General features: G+C 42.0%; 2 protein-coding genes across 10 annotated transcripts in view; one reads left to right on the top strand and one right to left on the bottom strand.

The window, feature by feature from the left end:
• The window catches only part of COX11 (cytochrome c oxidase copper chaperone COX11), a 60,902-nt gene extending 59,140 nt beyond the window's left edge, over positions 1-1,762 (top strand). For all 3 annotated transcript variants that reach the window (XR_014257651.1, XM_082442233.1, XM_082442232.1), the window contains one exon: positions 1,497-1,762. Coding sequence is in view for 1 of the 3 variants with exons in the window: in XM_082442233.1 (XP_082298359.1) it covers positions 1,497-1,520 (24 nt within the window). In the remaining 2 variants the exon portion in view is untranslated. The remainder of the gene's footprint in view (positions 1-1,496) is intronic.
• Positions 1-9,564, bottom strand: part of TOM1L1 (target of myb1 like 1 membrane trafficking protein) — a 60,485-nt gene extending 50,921 nt beyond the window's left edge. For 2 of the 7 annotated variants that reach the window (XM_082442225.1, XM_082442228.1), the window contains exons 1-3: positions 9,170-9,344; positions 6,658-6,742; positions 4,701-4,779 (exon numbers count right to left, since the gene is read on the bottom strand). In XM_082442225.1, the coding sequence (XP_082298351.1) occupies positions 4,701-4,779; positions 6,658-6,742; positions 9,170-9,227 (222 nt within the window). In that variant the 5' untranslated portion in view covers positions 9,228-9,344. Of the gene's footprint in view, positions 1-4,700; positions 4,780-6,657; positions 6,743-9,169; positions 9,348-9,415 lie in introns of those variants that run through there. The other 5 variants (XR_014257650.1, XM_082442227.1, XM_082442226.1 and 2 more) reach the window with 5 other exon arrangements.
• Between the last annotated feature and the right edge of the window lie 8,380 nt (positions 9,565-17,944).

Raw genomic sequence — 17,944 nt, 5'->3', positions numbered from 1 at the left:
GGTGGGCCCTCATCATACACTGGATCTGCTGGCACCTTGATCTTGGACGTCACAGCCTCCAGGACTGTGAGAAATAGATGTCTGTTGTTTAAGCCACCCAATCTATAGTATTTTGTTAGAGCAGCTCAAGACGACTAAGACAAAAAGGACAATGAGACATTCAAGTAGAGATTTTTTGCTGAGAGCTGTACATGCACAGCTATAGTTCAGGGGAGAGTTAGGCCAAAAGTGAGTAATCAAGGGTGCCTCGGATAAGCAGAGAGGAAGGGACAAAGGGGTTCACCTGTGAGGCCAGAAGGACGCTCAGGAAAGGCAATCAAAGAGCAACCAACAGAAATGGATGCATAAGATAAATAGAACATAATGTTGGTAAAGTCAAAAGAGGGCAGAGTTTCTAGGAGGATGGAGTGTCAAACGGTTAAGAATATGGACTGAAAAACCCAGCTAGGTTTGTTGAGTAGTGGGGTCATCAGTCACCTTGAAAAAAAGATTTTCAGCAAAGCAACATAAGCAGAAGTCAGGCTAAGAAAGAATGAGCTGGTATTGAAGAACTGCATGCAGAAAGTGGATTTCTAAAAGTGATCTAAAAACAAAATTAAATCTCTAGTTCCCATGCTACCACCTTCTCAGAGGTCACAAAAACCATAACGTGACCAGGGTAGGTATAATCATCTTTGCAGAAAAGAAGCCCTGAAAACTGACTTTACACCATGCTCTGTATTGTGTCACTTTAATGGCAATACAAAAAGAAGAAGGTATGAAAGCTGCAGTTTTAAGGGCAATGTGGCTAAAAATGCAACCATAAAATACAGAAGCTGAGCACATGCAGCTTTGTGAAATATACAGGGAGAACCTTTAAGGCAAAGGAAAGTAAAATCAGAATCCAAAACATATTAAGATGAATCTATTGTATTTTAAATGCAAGTTGTTTAGAAAAAGACAAGCTGAAAAGTTGAATAACAAATGACTTTTTGCTTGATATACTATTATGATGAGTTTTTATCAGATGAAATGCTGAGAGGAAAAGTGCCTCTAGTTCAATGGGAATTTATAAAAATACTTCATGCAACCAGATATGCAGTCTTAGGCAAGATACTTTGCCTCCAAGTCTCATTTTCCCTAACAGTAAAATGAATGCCAAATATTCCACAAACACTTTTTATGTTTTGGAGCACCAAGATTTTATGATAATGGGTAACATTCGCAAAAGATTACCTGCACAAAATCAAAGAGTCAACATGAAATGCTGAGAATGTTAACATCTGGAGATCACAAATCATGCCCTTTGCGTTTTCCCATTGGAATCAGAATGTCAGGACCAATTCCTTCACACTCTTACAATATGTCACCAGTACCTCTTTCACACCCCAGCCCCCTTAGCTAAGCAATAAAACTTATAGTGGTGAATAAGAAAAATTAAATATCTTGCTTCTACACATTTTGGAATTGGGCTTTGGTGTAATTTATGTGTTCACATAACCTATTTTTGCAAACAGGACAATCAAGAAACCATAATCTGAAGTGGAATAGAGAACCTAGGAGCCAAGGAACTGAGAGACTGGAGAGGATGCTGACTTGAGGCTTCACAGATCTCCTTTTGCACTTGGGTGGGCAAATCACTTATCCTGACTAAGCCTCAGGATTCTCATCTGCAAAATGAGCATGCCTTCCTCCAGAGACCTGCTGTAAGGCTTAAGTGAAATATAATGTATATGAAGAGCCTGACACCTAGCAGGACCTTAATAAATGGTAAGTACTGTGATCATCTGCTTCCATGGATAATTTCCCATCAAGAGAGAATATACTGATGAGCTGATATAAGTATTCTTTTCAGAAATGCTGGAAAATAAAAAAGAGTGCCGTGGTAGTTTTATTTCTAATAGTAAATTTCTAAACCAAGCACAGTAAACCAGGCTTTGGGGCCATCCAGAACTGAAAACCACGCCAAGGTATGGCCACCTTAGGGGATGAGCTTACTTTCTAAGTTTCTGAAGGAATAAACACATTTTACACTTATTCTGAAGCCCTCATAGCTCACCACCTAGGGGGTGCTCCGATTAATAAACTGATTCCTAGGAACCTGTTCAATCACTTTCCTCTTGACAATAACAGTGTCTTGCTGAGACTTATCATAATTGACTCATTCAAGAAAACACTAGCCTCTGGCTACGAGTTATAAAGCCTGGTAACAAAATGCTTTTAAAAATAAGACAAAACTACTGGCTTCTTGACAAAACTGCACCACCAACTGATGGTAGGAAATCACAGGCTAGTCAGATCCCATCAAAGACCTAATCAAGGCTAACAAGTCCATGGAGAACCCAAATGACAGATAATATAAAGAACATTTATAATTGACTTTGACAGGCTCTCATCACTTCACAGTAATAAAATGAAAATGTAATATATGAGGATTCATTTTTAAAGAGTTTATTGGTAAACATATAATTGCCTTTGACAGACACTGGATGATTCTGTGACTAATCTCTCTCATAATTAAGTCTGGCTTAAGTTAATATTAAAGTCTGTCTGAAGCCTTAAAGACACCACTACAATGCAGTGAGTAGTGTGAGGTGAGGTGACTGGGCCATTGACTATACAACTTGGGGAAATCTGCATGAAGCTATCAAGAGTCAAAGACCAATTCAAAGAAAATCCAAGAAGTAGGTACCTTAATGAACTCTACCCCTAACAATGACCCCCAACCTGTGACTCTCACCCTTACTTTGGCACAGGTTTTAGATTCGCTTGTTCTCACGTACTGGTGTGGAAATTAGGAGGTGGAGGATGTAGTTACCTGAGGTGGAACAGGGAACAGGCAGCTAGCTGGGAGTAAGGCCTAAGAGATCAGACTACTGGAAGGACAGAAAGAGTGGGAACTCAGAGATGGAGGGCTAAAAGAGACAACACTCTGGAATAAGTCAAATTCCCCAGGGAAGAGTCCTGGTTCATCCCCAGAAAGAAGGAACCATGATGGAGGAGGATATGGAGCTAAGGATAAGAAGCAACCATGGAAATGTCACGTAGGCTGGCTGCAACAGAGAAAGAGACAAACACATTGCATAGAATAAACAACTGTAAGAAGGTGAAATACTGCATGCTGAAATACAAAAGTGGCATAAATTCATCTTCTGCCCTTAGGTTACTCAGTCAATTATCCTAACCTTCAGCAGCCCTGAGATATCCTAGATCCACTTCATTTTAGGGCACAGCTATGTATCTTTCTAACCCAATTCTACAGTACATTCCTTGAGTCCTTCCTGGATGCTAGGAGAGTGGGATGGGGGCTGAAGGATACTCAATCATTAACTAGTCAACACCCAGTACACTGATGCACTAGGTCTTCCACCATGTAGAAAGGAGTTGAAAACACAAATGAAACACAGCAGTCTTTTCTTTCAAGGGGCTTGATTTGTTCTGAGAAGCAAGGTGGTATGGGGCAAGGGCATGGAATTTAGAATCTGAGAACTGGATTGAAATCTTGCCTAGGCTACTGAAATCTTGGAGGGGGAAAAAAAAAAATCACTTAACCTCACTAAGTCTCAGTTTCTTCATTTCTGAAGTGGAGTCAATAATACAACTTCTTCAAAGGGTTGTTGAAAGCATCGACCAGGTACCAGGCAAAGGTTTATTTCCACCACCAACCCATTGTTCTGACATTTCTACTCAAGCGCCTTAGTCCTCTCTCTCCAGTTGCCTGCATTCCGTGACCTCCCTGAGGCTGCTATGGTAAAGGACAGGGGAGAGGTCCAAAAAGGTGAAAGAGGAAAATCCCTCTAAAACTATATTCAGACCCCAACTTGAAGGGTTTCTTCAGTGATAGTATCATTACGACTTCATTTTTTTCTCATTCAGTTACTCTCCAAGTAAGGAAGATGTGATAAATTCTTTTCCCCCTGAAGCTAGAAAAGGGGGGCTGTGCTCACCTCTGTTCCATAGCCCTCTAGATAAACACATCCAAGTCCCCTAAGAGCAGTGTGATGCTGGCAGAGTAGTGCCATAACCACTTGTGGCTTAGGGCTGGGCTGAGGTCAGCAAAGGCACACAGAAGAAACTAGAAAGCCACACAGCTCACTCTCAGGCAGCAGGCAGGGTTTGCAAAACATACTGAAGTAAAACGGGCAACTCACCAAGCAACTGAAGAGGTCACACGGCCAAGGTTGGGGGAAAATGGGAACATGTCAAATAAATGTCCACACCCAAATCAAGCGATAAGGTGCACAGGAGAATTGTTTAAATCAACAGAGAACATTCTCCAAATTATACCAAACAGCAAAACTTGGCTGAACCCTAAAGAGCCTCCAGCATCTCAGAATTCCACAGAGGTGTTCAAATGAGGTAGAAAGATGACGGGGAGGCATTTCTCAAGCTTCAATTCTCCCCATGTGTAACACATACACAAAGTTCTTGAGCAACTCAGTACCTACAGGTTTTTCATTACCAGTTCCCATCTCTTAAGCAGGAAAATATGCTTTTCCAGGAACACTCACTTTCCACCGAATTAAATGCTATTACAATCAACGAAACTCCCTTGATTCTGCAATTCTCAATAAATGAATAGTTTTAATTCATACTGTAAATAACTTTTTGCTAACCTATTAATTATCTCAGAATATTTGTATCTTTTATACCCAAAATTAGAAACGTGACAGTAGCTTGGAAAATCCTAGTCTTAATTTAACGTTAAAGTAAATACTTACTGACAAGGTAAGTTGGATTTCTTTATGATTGTAGTTTTTGGAAATCCTTTTTTTCAAAGCTTTTACTGCATCTTTTGGCCTGTGGCAATAAACACAGTAAAATCATCAACGTAGCCATTGCTGAAAGCAAGTAGTCTCTGAAAAGCAGCATGCAGTGTGGAAAGAGGAACGGCTAAGGAGACAACCAAGGTATTGGTTCTGCTGTGTGACGCTGGGCAGATGACAACTTTTTTACACCCGTTTCCTCATACATCTAGGCAGACAATACCACCTACCTCCTTGTCAGAATCAAATAAAATATGCAGATGATGATCATTACCTAGAAAGCACTATATGTGAAATGTACTCACACCCACAGCCCATATCAACGCATAGAACCAGGTTACAGGAAATGTAATTCCCAAAAATGTTACCTATTTTTATTAGTATTTCCTAAGCATCCTATAGGCAATGGGATGAAGGAGGAGTTAGGACTAACCAGGTCAGGTTCTGATATGCTACAATTTTATGTTACAAAAGGAGGAACTATGTGTAAGTAGACAGTCCAAATTTACTCTGAGATGGTCAGTTATAGATAAGTAATGGGGATGTAACGTACAACATGATGACTATAGTTAATACTGCTGTATGGTATATTTGACAGTTGTTAAGAGAGTAGATCTTAAAAGTTCTCATCACGAGGAAAAAACATTTTTTGTAACTGTATGAGGTGACGGATGTTAACGAAACTTATTGTGGAAATTGTTTTGCAGTATATGTAACTCAAGTCATTATGCTGTACACTTTAAACTTATACAGTGCTATATGCCAATTATACCTCAAAACTTAAAAAAGATACAAACCTTTTTTGCATATTACCTTCCAATTTTGTTTGTTATGCTTGCATGGGTAGAATTTCTATTATATGATAATATAATTACATAATATTACATATACTTAGAATTGTAACTATTATAAAATATAATATTATATATATTTCTAAAAAATCATATATAAAATCTAAGATTAAACCCTTAGAAAAGTTGAAAAGAATAAAGACACTGTTTTAAAAGAAAAAAATTTTACATTGCGTTTCCCTTTTTGCATTATCAATGAAGAAATTAGTATTATCAGTGAAGAAAAGGTTTAGAGGAACCAAATATGGTAAACAAGATTACAGGGAAAACACCATAAATATTTTAAAGTACTAACCATAAGCACTTTCCATTGATATAGTCAATAATTAAGTGTAATGTTTTCTTCATCAACAAAAACTAAGACAGTCTCCTTTGCTGTTCATTATTAGTTTAAATGCACAGGAAAATCAAGAGAATTGTATCCCTTATAACAACTTGTAGTTCAGACTAAATCACAAAATAGATGGCCTTCTTAATGATTTTATTTTTTAAACTTCAATTCTCTAAAGTTTAAGAAGTGTAACAAAAGATACCACGTTGCTTAAAAACTCAGCATAAACATGGGTGAGTTGGCATTCGGAACAAAAAAAAATTGCCTTGTGACAGGCAGAGGAAAACAACTGCTAGATTATTTCCTGGTTGATAATGACAACTGCCCAGAGACAGGTCACCACCAGGAGTCCTCTAGCTTCTTGATAATATTTTTCAGTTACAGTAACATAAAATATTGACAATCAGAGCAAGAAGAATTCCTAACAAAGGAAACAATATCTCCCTCTCTCCCTAAAGAACAAGGAATTTGAGCCTCACCGAGACAAAATTTGAAACTATTAAAGAAAAGGCAAAGAGGAGAAAAATTATAATGGATTCTCAGATATTCCACATGCTGAAACAAGCAGCTGTCCTAATATTTCAACCTGACATGTCTTCAAAAGGCAGTGGGTGCTTAAAGGGTGATGGAAACACTATTTCAACAAGAAAACCAGTTTGCAAGAGAAAATGTGCTGTAGTTCTGACACTTCTTATGAGAGGCAAATACATGAACCACACACTGAACTCACCCATCGTGGGCAGTGTTAATTATGTCACAGATGTGCATGAACTGGCCCCAATCTTCAGTCTGAACTCCAGCAAATGTAGCCTTTTCTGCAAAGAAAAAGCTGTTGTGTTGAGTCTGAGCTACAACAGAATAAAACATGTCTGGTCCTCCTGAAACAATCTGTCTGGAGTTCACTAGCAAGTACCATTAAGTTTATATCACCAAAGAGGAGAGAGATTTTTTTTCTGAGCAATTCCCAGTAATTCAAGAATCAGTCAAAACCCAGGTGCTTCTGTTGCGACAGTAATGAGTGACCTATTAATAAAGGCTGCAGGGCCAGGACAGCCCAGCTAAATCTCCATCTGCCTGCCTGTCTTTCAGAGAAGGACAGACACCTACAAGATGAAGTGCACAGTGCTAAGTATTTTATCTTACGCAATTTCATTTAACCCACTGTTAGAGGTGATGAAACAGAAGTTCAAGGAGGTTAAGGAAGTTACCTAAGGCTACACAGTCAGTACATGGTAGAACTAGCATTCAAATCTAGGTTGTCTGATGTTTGATGCCAGTTTTTGTTTGCTTTTTTAAAGTCACTTATTCTCCTTTGCGGGGTGGTGTTGAGAAAAAGAGAGATCTACTGAAACTGTCTATGTACTTCCTAGCACCTGTACTAACCAGAGCTGCACCAGGCAGACTTGAAGCCTCCTGTACCTGTAACCCCATCATTAAACAGTCAGATAGCTTTTCCCTCTTCTGACATCCTCCTTAAGAATACAAAATGTCACCTGGAACGGATAATAGAACACTCAACCCGAATGAGCTTAACATCTCTACTACAAAAAAAGGAGAATATCCCTCAGCATGAAAACATGAGGTTCTAGGGGAACAGAGCAAAAATTAAAAGGATAATGAAGAGGATAAAGGTTTGGTTAGGGGAACCCCAAAGCTTAGACTGCTCCTCATCTAGGAGAAACACTATTTGAATTTGGCATGCAAATGGACAAGGCTTACCAATCTTGTGTTCAGTTACAAGGTTCATTCTGCCAGATTTCTTGCTCCCCATTCTGTCCTCCTTCTTCCCACCTTCCCATCTTCCTAGAAAACTCCTATTCACCCTTCAAAAGCCATGGCAGAGTTAAGTTCTCCCTTTTCATAAGTGTTGGGTGTTTTACACTTCTCTTGTATTGCAAAGGTACTGCACTATTGCCAGTACGAAATTGTGTGCGTCTTCCCTATAAGATTATGTGTTCCGTGATGGCTGAGACCACATCTTACCTTTGCCTGGTCCAGGTCCAGGGATATAGCTGGCAGTCAGTAAATGTTCACAGCATTAAAGAATAAATCAGCCTATTAAGATGCAGCCTGAATCCACTTCTGTTCAGGGTTCATTTTAATACCCAACAGAGATATGGCCAGCAACAGTTTAGAAAGCATCTCCTCCTCAATAATAGTTACACTCACCATCTTATAAAGGTATGGGAACTAAGCTTCAGGTTGAGTAGTGTTTTGGTTTTTGTTCTTTAATTTATTCATTCTTTATTTATTTTTGGCCGCGCAGCATGTGGGGTCTTAGTTCCCCGACCAGGGATAGAACCAGCGCCCCCTGCATTGGAAGAGCGAAGTCTTAACCACTGGACCACCAGGGAAGTCCCTGGGTAATGCGCTCTTGTCATACAGCAGTTAACTGAGCTGCAGGCAAAACTGTTCAAATCTGAGCCTCCTTATTATAACTACCAGGTTTTCATGATCTCCTCATCCCACTAAGCTCCCCGACGTGATGACGCTTTACTTGGCATCTATATGCACTGGTGCCACATCCGGTTCCCAAGAGAGGTATCAGAGACCAAGGAGAAGGGAGTCGGTGTTAAACAGGCCAGGCCCTGGCTCCGGCTTCTACGTACGTGGATCAGAGCACGGCCACGGGGAGAGGGAAGTAGTCAGGCAGACACCTGTGTAGCCCCTAGTGGCCTGGAGAGGCCTCTTGTGTCCCCAGAGCGCGCCTGGCTCCCCCTTCCTTCGCTCCAGTGCTAGGCATGTTCGTTCTTTGTTCACCCCGAAAAAGTAACTCACGTTTTAAGGGCCTGGAGTCAGAACTAGTTTGGAGACCTGCCTGTCACATCGAGGTCACTGCACTTAACCTCCTGGAACCTTTTTCTCTTTGCAAAACGGGCAGGATAACACTTGGCCCTCGGGTGGACTCACTTTCTGAAGAGCTCCCCCTGGCCCAGAAGTTGACACGCCCCCGTAGAGGCCCAGCCACGCCACACCTGGATCCCCTCTGTCCACCTGTCCGCTTCCACCCCCACCCCCACCCCCACCCCGGAAGGCACCGGAAGACGGGAGGTGAGGAGGTGGGGTTCGAGAGAGGTCGGCGGGGACAGGTGCCGCTCGGGACCAGCGGAGCGCGGGGCCTGGGAAAGTTGCGGGGGAGTGGGGAGGAGTTCCTCGAACTCGGACCCACGCGATCCTCTGCGGCCGGGAACAGAGTCAACGCGTAGCGTCCCGGCCCCGAGCCGGAGGGGTCCCCCTTTTACCTATGAGCTGGCCCACGGAGGTCGCGTATGGGTCCCGGTGACTCTTCCCGAACGCCATGGTAGCACAGGGAGCCGGCCCGGGCCTCCGCCGCCGCGGCTCACAACTCCACCCGCACGGCCCTGGCTCCGCCCCCCCGGGCCGCACTTCCCCCGGCCGCTGCGGGGCGCCGGGCTCCGAGCTAGGTCCTGGGGTGGGGGGTTGGGGGGCGCAGGCGGGAGCGCCGGAGGGGGCGGGCACACGCGCACCTGCCACGAGCCGCGGGACCGTCCGGGCGGCCCTGGGGACACCGCTGGGGACGAGTGACCCGGGGGCGGATCCTGCGGCTCACGGGGCGCGGTGTTCTTCTCTGCGCCTCCTGCTCCCCTTTGTAGAGAAGGAAATATGGAGTTAACACACGTCCCAGGTTACTGTGATCATTAACCACATAACCCGCTTAGGTCAGCGTTTGGCACCCACAAAATAAATGTTTAACCACTGAGTGAATCGCGTAACTAGAAATATTTACCCCACTCCGACTTATTTACCCGCCCCAGAGATCCGGGAGGGAAGGTGTGTCCCTGGCCCTTTAAGGCTGCAGGTGATGGACAGGAGGAGGGACCGGCTTCAATCGAGAGGCCTCGCAGGAGCCGGCGTCCTTTGTCTCGCCCCTATTTCCTGAGGGACCACGTGGCGCCGCCCAGCGAGTTCTCGGTTCCTCCGGGGAACTATTTTCCAGCGAAGGTGAGAAGAAGAGAGGCTTTCCTTCTGCTCCGGCAAGGAGTGTTTGGCCTTAGGACTGCTTTGGAATGTAAATCCGAGCTGGAGCATTTCAACCTCTTTCCAGCTGCCCTTTCAGAAGCGGAATTTATTTCCTTCTCTTGTGCATTCGATTAACATCTGATTAGCGATGGTAACAATCTTCCACGATGCCGGAGCCTGCTGGGGAGTGGTGTGTCTCCAAGGTGATGGCAGTTAGCATAAGATGGGCTCCCTGTGCCTCCAGATCTTGCTTCCTGTGGTCAAGTGGGGCCCAGTTCTACAAGCCCTTCCTGGGCCCTGGAAATGGTGACAAGAGATCAAAGGGGGATCGGTCTGGCTTATGTCCTTAGTCATATATTTAAAAATAGAAATCAAAACCAATTCCAATGTGCGCCAAGGGGTTAACTTTTTTTTGCTCTAATTCTGTTATTTCTAATTTTTCTTGACCCATGTGAGCTAATACCTGGGATTCTGAAATCTAGAATGAATCATTTTTGTGGTAAATGCCTCCTACCTGTAACTAATATTCTCCACCTGCTTATCCAGGGTGATTAACTACTTCCTATGGTGCTACTTATCAACTACCTTAGTCATTGCTACAGCTTCTGCCCACACTGTTGAAAACCTCTTGTGACATCACCAACCTAATCTCTTTCATATTATAGACTCTACAAAATATTCCACTCTCTGAACCCTACAAGCTTAAAGAGAAAGTTTCAGCTTAGGCTGCTGTTGGTGTCAGTGGCCTTCCATTAGGGAATGAGAACTGGGAAGGAATCAACATACATATTTTTAACATAATTCTGCTACTTCTTATGGGACAAGTTTTGTTTTTTATTTCCTTGTGCTACGGGATTGAGGCACTGAGAACATGGCACCAGGGAGCGTGTTCAGGACCTTATGGCTGGGTAAACAGAACTAGATTGATGGGTACTACCTGAAGCTTTTTTCTCCCCATGTGCCTACGGGGGTGTTGTGGTGGTTGCAGCCTTCTTTCTGTGTTCTGCCACTTTCTCCATGATCCCCCAAGTCCCCAGGGGGGAAAATCAACCCAGTCCGTGTTAGTATGGTCTGAGAGTAGGATAGAATTCACAGCTAAGTTAAGGTCAGAGAAGAGGCAGAATCCCAGAAAGAAACAAGGGTAAAATTTCTGGATACCAGGAGCAAAATCTCACTAAAATTTCAATTCTAAAAACACTTACTAAGCGTTTATTTACACATAAGTCATAATGCTAGGTAGAAGCAAAGAAAGTAACCTTTATTTATTTATTTGGCCACGCTGTGTGGCCTGTGGGATCTTAGTTCCCCAACCAGGGATTGAACCCGGGCCAATGCAGTGAAAGTGCCAAGTCCTAACCATTGGACAACCAGGGAATTCCTGCAAATAACCTTTACAGTACTTTAAATACACTTAAGTGCCTGGAAGTGGAACTCCATCTGAATGCAGTCTTCCTAAGCCTGGAGACAGGTAGCATACACTTCATTTTTACAAATATGTAATCTGAGATTTAAAAAAATAAAGCTAATAAATAGATTGACTAGAGTTTGAATCATGGCTGCCTGATTCTAGAGCCTGTATTTTTGCCACGAGATGAATCTGCTCATTGAGCATGTTTCTCCTCATTTTTCTTTTAAAGATCTGTGTGGTTCAAAGTATATCACGACCCCTATTCCTACCTTGAAGAAGATATACATATACTTTGCTGGCACAGGGTCCTGCTGTTCTTTCTGTACCTGTTCAAGAATGCTAATATTTTCTTTACTAGAACTATATGCTAGGTGTGCTGTAAATACATTACATGTATTCTCTCATTTAATCCCATAATAACTCTGAAACCAGTACTCTTATTACTCTGTTTTACAGATTAGAAAAACCAAAGTAAGTCATTTTTCATGCAGTCATAGTGAAGGACTGTATGATTCCAGAAGCTGTGACTTTAACCTATGTACTCTCATGGGTAGAGCCTAGACGGTAGGTGGTACCCTTTACTTTTTAAAAAGTGGGTTCTAGGGGATGGTGAATGAGGTGACTGAACACGGCAAACACACATATCTGGAAACAAAGTTGACCCATCATCAGGCTTTATGCAGTTAAGAGTCTTTTTCACCCTCTCACTTGATTCTGTTCTTTCCACTAAATTTTTTAGATTGTCAGATCTGGACATACCCTTATAAATCTCATGTCTACTGCATCATCTTACAGATGAAAAAATGGACAGCCAGCTAAGGGAAGTGACCGCCCCAAGGCACTTAACAGGCCTTAGGAAAGTTTATTGAATGCATGAATGGCTCTCCAAAATCTTGAGCTCTATCCTTCCTGAGATCCAGTCCTTAATTCCTCCCTGGATGCCTTGTTGGAACTCTGACCTTGACAGAACTAGAATTATACTCATCCCCTTCCTCCACTGTCTCAGTATGCTACCTGACTTCTTTGTTTTGATGAAGGCAGTAATTGATGTGTTGGAATCACCTGAGCTACTGTAAAGAGTACTGATGCCTGGGTCCCGCCCTCAGAGATTCCGATTTAACGAACCTGGAATGTATCAAGGGCATCAAGATTTTTAAAAGTCCCCAGATTGGCTAATGGTATCATACTTTCCCAAATAAAAAATCTTGAAATTATCCTCAATTCTTCTCTTTCAATTAGTTTCAGATTCCTTTGTGTTCTTTATCTGTCTCCTTGCCTTTTTTCCTCTATGAATACTGCTCAATCCAGCAGTTCTTAAATGTCATAAGACTTAATACTCTTTAAGGGTGAAATTGGACTGAAGCTTGGGTTCTCTCAAACATAGCAAGACCCTGTGCATCTAAAGATGTATTAGTATTAATTATCTTTAAAAGTAACCTTTTACACAATAATTCTTGCCCACTGTTTTTGAAAACTATATGTACAAAGATGTATGTTGACTTTATTTCCACAGTTATTTTTTAGTATCTAAATCTTGGCAACTTCTTATTCTGGAAATTAACTTCAAAGCTCAGTCTTTTCTCTCTTCCTGCTCTTGGGCTTTTGGCTGAACTTAGAGACCCAAGATGAGAGAGGCACAAGGAGAGTGATGGGAGCTGACACTGGTTGACTTCCTACTGTTCCAGCCACTCTAAAAAGTGCTTTGGTATCTCCAATAATAATAATAATAATTTTATAAACTAAGAATCGTTATTCCCATTTTACTAAATGACTTGCCTAAAGTCACTCAGAATTGGGAGATGAATTTGGGTTTGTCTTATTCCAAAGCTTAGGAATGAGACAAACTGCACCCAGAGCCAAGTTCCTGTCATTGATCTTGGGGAGCACCTGTGAAACCAAGAAAGACCCTGCAGGGCCTTCCCAGACACAAAAACCCTTTCATGTTCCCCATTCTCGTTTTTAGAAAAGGTTTTAGTCTCCTAGGCCTTCCCCATGTTCCAAAGAGCAGGGACAAGAAGTTAACAATTAGAGAAGTGAGGGAATGCAGAATCAAAGGAAAAACAAGTCACTCAAGACAGGTAATGATAGCTTAAACAATAGTTCAGCAATAAAACAGAGTCCTAGTTCCTCCTCAAGGAATATACATAACAATTTGACCTGTATCTTTGAGTTGTTCCACAGAAACACAGACCCCCACCCAGATGGAAGATGGTGATTACATGCTGGCCACAAACATGTAGACCCCAGGCTGGTTGGAACCAGAAGGAGGATGATTACAATTCCTGAAACATCACCCTGTTACCTCACCACCAACCAATCAGAAGAAAGTTCACGAGCTAATCATGCACCCTGCAATGCTCACCTCAAAAGTTGTCTTTAAAAGACCTTCCCTGAAAGCCATTGAGGAGTTTGGGTCTTTTGAGCACTAGCTGCCCTGTCTCCTTGTTTGGTGCCCTGCAATAAACACTGTACTTTGCTTTTCTGCAGCCCGGTGTCAGTAGGTGGGTTTTGCTTGTGCATCCAGTGAGCGGACCCAAGTTTGGCTTGGTAACACCTGCAGCATCTAGTCAAGCACTCCTCATCTGGCAGTGCTAAGTAAAAGTTTATTGGTTGATTTTAAACATTCACCCCTCCACCAATATTGAACTTTAAACCACACAAATGCTTTCATTAGCTTCCCTCATCATACTTATAATTAAGGAGTGCCACTGAGGTCTGGGACTAAAGGGCACTTGTTGGCTAAATTTATCATCTCAAAGGATTCCAATGAAGTTTTAAACCAAAATTTTATCTGAAAAATAAACCAAGGGAACCAATATTTTCATAACCCAAGGCAACTTGCTTTTGGTGGGTTTCATGACCTCACCAGTTCACACTTAACTTATTTGAGGTTTGTAATTTAATTCCTATGTGTTCCTTTGGAAATCTTGCTCAGATATGCAAGTCAGATCACCTGGTTTCAAGTCCCAGATCTCAGATGATAAAAATAACTTCATAAGGTTATTTTGAAAAATGAGATGATGTATATATGTATAGCACATAGAATGATGCTCAGACTATAATAAAACTCAGTAAATATTAACTAGTTTATTAACCTACTAGGTGTCCTAAAATGTCCACTATTAGAAAACAGCTTCTGAGGTTTGGCGAGGTCTCCCTAAACACCACTATTTAAATATGCAAGAGTCACCTATTTGGGAAAAGAATGTCTTACTAGCATTATACCAATCACATGTTTAGTTTCTATTAGCATGTTGTCAATCATGTATGATTTGTTGATCAGTTTACTTGAAAAAATATCTTGTGGGAATGGGGCTCAAAAAACCCAAGAGATTCAGCACTGGAATTTCAGGCTGGAGTGGGGGAAAGGCAGGCCTAGAGGGATGCTCCTATGATGTTTGTTCTCCAGGAGAGCCTTGGAAGAAGGGGTGGACAGCGAAGGAAACAGGAACATTAATTTAGATGTTAAACTTGGCTCAAATGGCTTGGCTCACAGCCATTCACTGACTGTGACCTTTGACAGGCAAATCATTCTTTCAGAACCTGTTTCCTTAGCTATAAAAGTGGAGCCAATTCCACATTTCTCAGTGTGTCTCAAGATTAAATGACACAACATTTGAACACTTTTAACAAATGCCTTGTCATATCACTGGTGCTCAAAATTGTTAAAGCCCAAAGCCTAAAGTAGGCTCCTATTTCCTACTTTCTACCACGTCATTTTGGTTATGCCCTTTATAATGCTGATTATAATCTGAAATTGTTTTGTATGATTATTTTTCACTTGTTGCCCGTTTGCAAAAGTTAATATTGCCCCCCTCAAACTGCAAAACATACCCTCTTGTTACTCTACATTTCGTTGCAGGGAAGGCCCACCATGTAGTTTCCCATAGTCTCTGAAAGCACACCTACCCAAAGAGATGCATTTTTGCTCCTCCCATGTTATCACCTCGGGCTTGGCTGCTCTCTGCTGGAAAGGCAATACTCAAGAGACAAGTGCTGATAGGAACAGAAAGATTGCTTTATTCAAGAGGCTGGCAACCTGGGGAGATGGTGGACTCATGTCCAAAAACCCAACTCCTAAGGTTCTGCTTGACTATGAAAGTTTTTAAAGGGAAAATTATTTGGGGAGGTCATCAGAGTCTTTATTATCTTCCACTGTGTGCAGATTTTCTTCTTATTGGTTGGTGGTGAGGTAACAGGGTGGTGGTGCTCCAGGAATCTGGTGCTCAGCCTGAAGTTACCCTCCTCCACCTGGGTGGGGGCCTTAATTCCTGTAGAAGAACTCAAAGATATTGTTATGTGTATTCCCTGAGGAGGAACCAGGACCCTGCTCTGAGGCTGCACTATTGTTTCTTGACTGCCCCTCCTTTGTTTCTGCATTCTCTCCCTTCCGTGATAAGCAACTGTTTGAATCTGCCCTTTGGAACTCAGGGAAGATCAAAGAGGCTGAATGAAGCCAAATTCCTACAAACAAGACACACGGGAGGGCCCCACAGGGTCCTGCTCCATTTCACCCACATCCTTGCCTCTCATTTGTCCTTCAACACACTTCAGTCCAGCTGTAAGGTACCTTTAAAATATATGGTCTTGGGACTTCCCTAGTGGTCCAGTTGTTAAGAATCCACCTTACAACGCAGGGGACGCAGGTTAGATCCCTGGTCGGGGAACTAAGATCCCACATGCAATGGGGCAACTAAGCCCGCGCACTCTAGAGCCTGCACCACAACTAGAGAGAAGCCTGTGCACCACAACAAAAGATCCCATGTGCCGCACCAAAGATCCTGTGCGTCACAACTAAGATCCAAGGCAGCCAAATAAATAAATATTAAAAAATAAATAAATAAAAAAAGATTTGGTTTTGCCAATACTAAGGACAGTCCTCTCAACTCATCTTACTTTTCCTCCTAATGCCAGTGTCACAGTTGACCTCTGCCTGCTTATTGAACACATTTCTTCCTTCACCTCTTGTGATGGGATGGTATACTCTCCCTTGCTCCTGCATTTCCCTACAGTGCTAATCTAAACCTCTCTCTGCCCTGGCCTCTCTTTATCCTATTACTTTGTTTTATTGTCTTCATAGCACTTACCACTATTTGAAATGGTCTCATGCCTTTATTGTTTGCATGCTTATAGTTATCTCCCCCTCATGTGGCTCATGAGGGCAGAGAAAGCTCTGTTTGTTCATTGCCACATTACTCAGTGACAGTGACATTGCTAGTACGTTCCATAGTTCATTGAATCTAAGACTCTGTTGTAAGATGCACTATTATTTTAGGGACTATTAATTAGATGAAAAGTTTCCAATTAAACCATGTGCTTCCTGATTACTTAGAATTTTTATTTTATATTTGTTTAAATAACCCTTTGGGATACAATAGTCCTAGATTGTTTTGCATATATGACTCCTGTTTATATATGAGCAGAAAAATGAAAGCAAAAAAAAAAAATTAACAAAATTTTTTTCCCCATATATAATCCAACTTTCCTGACTCACTCTTGACTCAGAGATGTCAGTGTGTCAGTGTGTTTTTCCACACCGTGTCATCCTTTGTGCCATCAAGAGCATTGGTGTTTCAACATTCCTTAAACTGCTCCCTGATTTCCTCCCAATATTTTGTCCTAAACTGTTGACACCCATTTTGCAAGTTTTGGTGGTGGTGCTTTCTTAGTCTTACCAGAAAGTATCAATGAAAGGTTTATCAGGCAACAAGCAGGATTGGTTTTCCCTCCCCAAATGGTCCTTAAATAGACTTGGGGAGGGATGACTGAATCATGAAGTAGTTGCTGTTGTCTTATGAGCCAACAGCAGCAACAAGCAGACTGTACATGCCCAGGCAGTGACAACCCTATCCACGTCTCTACTGCCACCTGATGACAAATTATAACACACCACAGTTTGTCAAATGCATCAGAAATGATAAAATATGGGGGAAAAAAAAAGTATTTTAGAATTGTTGAAATTCCCTAGTAAGTACTTTATAGATACTTACTCAATGAATATGTGAATGGAACCCATGTTGCTGCTGTGTAAAGCAACTAAAGTCTAAAATAAATCACCTATTAAAGAAATCCCATGTTTTTAAGGATTACTTCATCAGCCTTTAAATTCTGAAACCAGTTATGAATTCTTGATGATGATTATAATTCAATCTAGAGCAGGCTTTTCAATGGAGAATGTACTTTTTCGCTTACAATTTTACTTATTTATCTTATCTTAGAAGCTGACTTGTGTGCTTTAAATTATCTGCTTTTAAGAAGACATAAGCATTACTCACAGTTTCAATAGGGTGCCCTGGATTTCTGTGTTTGGAGAATAGAAAACATTTTATTTTATATAGGTGATTTTTTTTTTAACCATGAGAGGGCAGCCTTGTTTAACTTATCAAGTTCTCGCAAAGGCCTCGCTGGGTAGCCATATTCTGGCCGAATGATTCCTGGGAGCAGGAGGAGCGTTCTGGGAAGAGCAGGCAGCTGTGTTTTCCAGGGTGCTTTGCTGCTAAAGGCTCGCTGCTCTGCAGGGAGTTACATGGATGCTGCTCGCTGCTTTTCCTTCCTGGGGTCTCACATAGGCAGTAAAACCTGATATTCTTTAGTTAGCAGACAGGTGGGGGGCTTAGGGGAGGTGGTT

Source organism: Balaenoptera physalus, assembly GCF_965194825.1.
Source record: "Balaenoptera physalus genome assembly, chromosome: 20".
NCBI classification, from domain to species: domain Eukaryota; kingdom Metazoa; phylum Chordata; class Mammalia; order Artiodactyla; family Balaenopteridae; genus Balaenoptera; species Balaenoptera physalus.
The sequence above is the reverse complement of the archived record's forward strand: the minus strand, read 5'-3'. Positions and strand labels throughout refer to the sequence as shown.